This window comes from Eptatretus burgeri, chromosome 8 (assembly GCF_056783735.1).
Source record: "Eptatretus burgeri isolate ZD-2024b chromosome 8, Ebu_testis_v1, whole genome shotgun sequence".
NCBI lineage: Eukaryota > Metazoa > Chordata > Myxini > Myxiniformes > Myxinidae > Eptatretus > Eptatretus burgeri.
This window is the reverse complement of record NC_140968.1, coordinates 38625487-38630486: the sequence shown is the minus strand read 5'-3', so window position 1 is coordinate 38630486 and position 5000 is coordinate 38625487. Positions and strand designations below refer to the sequence as shown.

Here is a 5000-nt window from a genome sequence, read left to right as displayed (position 1 = left end):
ACACCCCCCCCCCCCCACCTACTCCCACCCCTTTCAATCCTGGCTTTTGGCTCCTGGCATAATCCACTACGTGGATTATGACATTTGCGGAAATGTCGATTTGAATTATGTTTTAATGTATTTTTGGTATGGATTAAACCCATCTCTTCTTCTTCTTCTTTCGGCTGCTCCCTTTCGGGGTCGCCATAGCGGGTCATCCGTATAATCCGCATAGTGATTTGGCACATGTTTTACGCCGGATGCCCTTCCTGACGCAACCCTGGTCGCCTCTTACGACACAGGGATATGGTACACCTATTTTAACCGGGGTATACACCGGCCTCGGAAGGATGACAGGCTGAGTCAACCCCCTGGTGTATTAATTCAGTGGCCCAACGGGGCTTGAACTCGGGACCTTTTGGATCCCAAGCCGCTGCCCTAACCACTGCGTCAACACCAGGCGCATGGATTAAACCCATCTATGTTGTTAAAATGTTTTAATTCTTGGTTCAGTTGATTTCGGGGATGGTTTGAATAAGTATCACTTTTGGAATGGTTCTGTTCAGTGTCCATTCCCCCCCCCCCACCACACAATCCTGGCCTGGTTTAGTTTAGTCCACATTTAACATTTGGTTTCTTTTCGTAATAAAACAATTGTTTAATATATTTTTTTCATTTTGGGTTGTGTGCACTGGCCCATTGACAAAGTAACTTCCTTGCATTGGAATCACCAACATTGCTTCAGCACTTCTCAAGTAAGGTTGGGCTGCAGTTGAACAATGTTTTTGGAGGGGAAGCAGAAAATGGCATTTTAGCAATCTCTCGTGTGGTACTTTAGTGATGTATTCTGGCATCTTTTTAAATCTATGCAATTCAGAAAATGCTCAAGAATAAATGGAATGGCTTTGAAATGCTTATGACTTCACTCAATAGTAGTTTATAAGCGTATCATTGTGTACACATTTCAACGGACGGCGATTTTTTTCTCCCATCATCTCTCGATATATGGAGGACTACCATACTCCATGATAAATGCTCATGGTAGATAATACATTTTAAAAAGTACTCCAGTCAAAACTCAATCATTCTTCCCATCAATATTGTTCTCTGTTGTGCAGCTTGACATGAAGGGTCAGGAGCTCAAACCCAATCAACTAATTGTCAGGTACAACCTATTATCGACATGCAAGATGGCAGTGATGGCACAATGAGCCCACGGATGCTTTCAGTAGAGACAGCTGTGCCAAAAGAATCAAAAAGATCAAAGGCTCACTTCGCAATGTCTCTCAGCTGCAGGCTCAGATGCGAAACTTTGCTTTTCACAAAGTTCATCCGTTCCAGTTGACGCAAATTGAGGAGCTGCTGCCGGGGATGGATTATATGGCACTGTGTGTGGTAGAAAAGTGGGAGAGCACAATTCCATTATTTAAAAAAATCTTGCATTAGTAATTAAATGCATGAACAAAAATTACTTTGCCAAATAGACAAGATGGAAATTACAGGCAAGTTGTTAAACCAAACCAGAGTTGGTGTCAAAGCCACCCAATGCTCACCTGTTTATACATTTATCGTTTTTAAAAGACATCTAATAATATTTTTTTCAAATATAAAGCATTGCAGTGAAGTCAGATCCAAATAATTTTAAGGCAATATATGTATTTGTATATTGTAATCAGTAAAAAATAGTGTGGTAGATAAAAACAGAAAGGAAAAAAATGAAAACATGAACATGACAAAATCGTTTCACATCAAGGTGTTCAACTCATCATGATAATATTGAAATAAATATTGACTCATGCTTACCATTTAAAGACAAATCATTAAAATGTTCTATATATATATATATATATATATATATATATATATATATATATATATATATATATATATATATATATATATATACATATATATACATATATATACACATATATATACATATATATACATACATATATATACATACATATATACATACATACATACATACATACATACATACATATATATATATATATATATATATATATATATATATATATATATATATATATATATATATATATATATCCTGGTGTTGGCGCAGTGGTTAGGGCAGCGGCTTGGGATCCAAAAGGTCCTGAGTTCAAGCCCCGTTGGGCCACTGAATTAATACACCAGGGGGTCGACTCAGCCTGTCATCCTTCCGAGGTCGGCGAAATGAGTACCAGTATACTGGGCCGGTGTATACCCCGGTTAAAATAGGTGTACCATATCCCTGTGTCGTAAGAGGCGACCAGGGTTGCGTCAGGAAGGGCATCCGGCGTAAAACATGTGCCAAATCACTATGCGGATCATACGGATGATCCACTGTGGCGACCCCGAACGGGAGCAGCCGAAAGAAGAAGAAGAAGATATATATATATATATATATATATATATATAAATATATATATATATATATATATATATATATATATATATATATATATATATATATATATATATATATGTATATATATATATATATAAATAAATATATGTATATATTTATATGTATATATATATATATATATATATATATATATATATATATATATATATATATATATATATATATATTCATATATATATATATATATATATATATATATATATATATATATATATATACAATACATCATCAGCATCAGTTCCAGTTATTGAATACACCCCCCTCTTTTTCATAATCAAAAGTTCCACAGTTTATGCATCATTATCCCAGTTATAAAATGCATCACAGCTTAATTACTATGAAATTGTGACATGGCAGTTCACACAATAGTTTTATGAACAAGTACATTTAACTCTCATGCTAAAGGCCCGGTCACACCTTGACGTTTTAGCCAGCGATGGCAACGTGTTAAAATTTATGTAAAACGCTGGCTTACGTTGAACTTTTGATGTTTTTTTTTAAAGATTCGGACGTATTCATAGCGACTTGGTCTTATGTGTAACGCATTGGTAACTACACAGAACGTTTCGTTGTGTTATAGATAACTTATACCAACGAATGCTGAACCTGTTGTCGGCCTACACAACCGATGCCCAACGATAGTCTAACTCAGGCATAGCGTGTTGCACGCATCGCCGACGATGTCGTGACGTAGCCTATTAAAAGGCTGACGCACAACGATTCGAATCATAACTGCCGTAGAAATGGAAGGGTCAAAATCGCGGTCACACCTTGGCGATCTTGCCAGCGTATGCCGACGTAAGAAAAAGTGTGTCTAAAACATTGGGGCACGTCGAATACGGTATGGGTAAGTTTGGTATACGTGAGTACAACGCTAAATACGCTATCATAAGTCGTAGTAAGTAGAGTACGTCGTAAAATTTTGAACATGTTCAAAATTTTACGACGTACTCGGCGTATGACACACGTTCCGCATGCGATGGGGATAAGTTTTACACACGATATGTGGACGCTTACACACGTCCACAAAGGCTACTTATAAGCTACTCATAAGTCGAAACACGTCGCGGTAATGTCTTTTTTACGCGAAACTTATTTCTAACTTATGTTTGACGTGCTTTGAACCAATTCTTTACGTAGTCCCAACACACATCGACGTATGTAGACGTATTCCAATGACGTCTTCCGGTCGACAAAAAAAAAAATGAATGTGTTTCTCGCTTACAACTGCCATATAAAGACGTGTTCCCAGCGGTTTTGGGAATTGGTATATAAAAATGGTGTTCATAAAAGGGGAACCCAACAGTGTTTTCGAGTTCCTTTTTGAGTTGATGTCCATGTCAGCAGTAACAGTATCAGTATCAGTATCAGTGTTAGTATGAGTATTAGTAGTAGTTTGTTCATGTTGGCAGTAGTAGGTGGGTGTGAGGGGGAGGGTGTGGGTTATGATGGATCGTCCTTGCGTCCGCGTGTCCACGGGTAGGTTCATAGGCTGCCACTCAACGATTTAAATGGCTGCATCTCCACTATTGAAAGTAGACGCTTGCGCTCAACAATTGGATTTTTTTTACACTCAACGACTTTGAAATGGTACCACTCAGCTAGTTTCATTGTTTACAATGAACGATTTAAATTGCTGTCACTCGCCTTTGTTTTTTTTTTTTTTGTTTTTTTTGACGTTGGGGTTTGGAAATTTGAAGCGTTTCTTCTGAACGTGTTAAAACGCTCAAACTCGACTATTTTAAATAGACGCTGCCGATAGACAATTGGAATCATAGCCAAGCTCGACATCGAAGTGTGAACATCCTCGTCATGCCGAAGAAAAGTTTGAAGAATGCTGCAAATAAGTGTCCTGGCCGTGGCCGTGGACGCTGACGCAAGGACGATCCATTATACCGACGCCTTTCAGCCTATGAGTAACTTAAAAGTAACGTCTGTCGACGTGTGGCAACGATCGCGTAACGTGCCAACAACACATTAATCATAGGTTAGAAATAAGTTTCGGGTACGCTAAACATTACCTCGGCGTGTCTCAACTTATGATTAACTTACAAGTAGCATGTGTTGACGTCTGTCAACGATCGCAGACCGTGCCTACAACTTGTGGCCAGCGTAGCGGAACATGTGAGTCATACGCCGGCATACGTCGTGAAATTTCAAGCATGAAAAAATTTGAGGACAACCGAAAAGTACAACGTTTAAAGCCAACGTACAACGACTTGTGGTAACGTACTACGACGTATGCCAGCGTGCTCTTAATGTTATCAAAACTTACCCATAACGTATTCAACGTTTGCCAGCGTTTTAGAAAAAAAATTCAAAAATTGGCATACGTTGGCTAAAACGTCAAGGTGTGACCGGGCCTTAAGCAGGCAACACATCAGTTTAATGAGTGAGGTGAACCACAGCTGAGCTAGAAAAAGTTCAATCCACACTCCAAGTGTCTTCCCTGATCGCCACGGCTGTTTGTGCATTTCCCTGCTTTCTTCAGTGATGAGTTTGCGACCTCAGAATATATTTAGAGAGATATTGATTTGGTAAGAGTACGGTATGAAGAAACAAGAGGTCCACACGAGGAATTCAAAAC

At 38.5% G+C, this 5000-nt stretch overlaps 1 protein-coding gene across 15 annotated transcripts in view; it reads right to left on the bottom strand.

Moving 5' to 3' along the window:
• The window catches only part of TRIP13 (thyroid hormone receptor interactor 13), a 168326-nt gene that overhangs the window by 78076 nt on the left and 85250 nt on the right, over positions 1-5000 (bottom strand). For 10 of the 15 annotated variants that reach the window (XR_015061341.1, XM_085893719.1, XM_085893717.1 and 7 more), the window contains one exon: positions 1253-1365. The exons of the other annotated variants lie outside the window; for them this stretch is intronic. Coding sequence is in view for 9 of the 10 variants with exons in the window: in XM_085893719.1 (XP_085749845.1) it covers positions 1253-1365 (113 nt within the window). In the remaining variant the exon portion in view is untranslated. The remainder of the gene's footprint in view (positions 1-1252; positions 1366-5000) is intronic. 15 annotated transcript variants of the gene reach the window in all.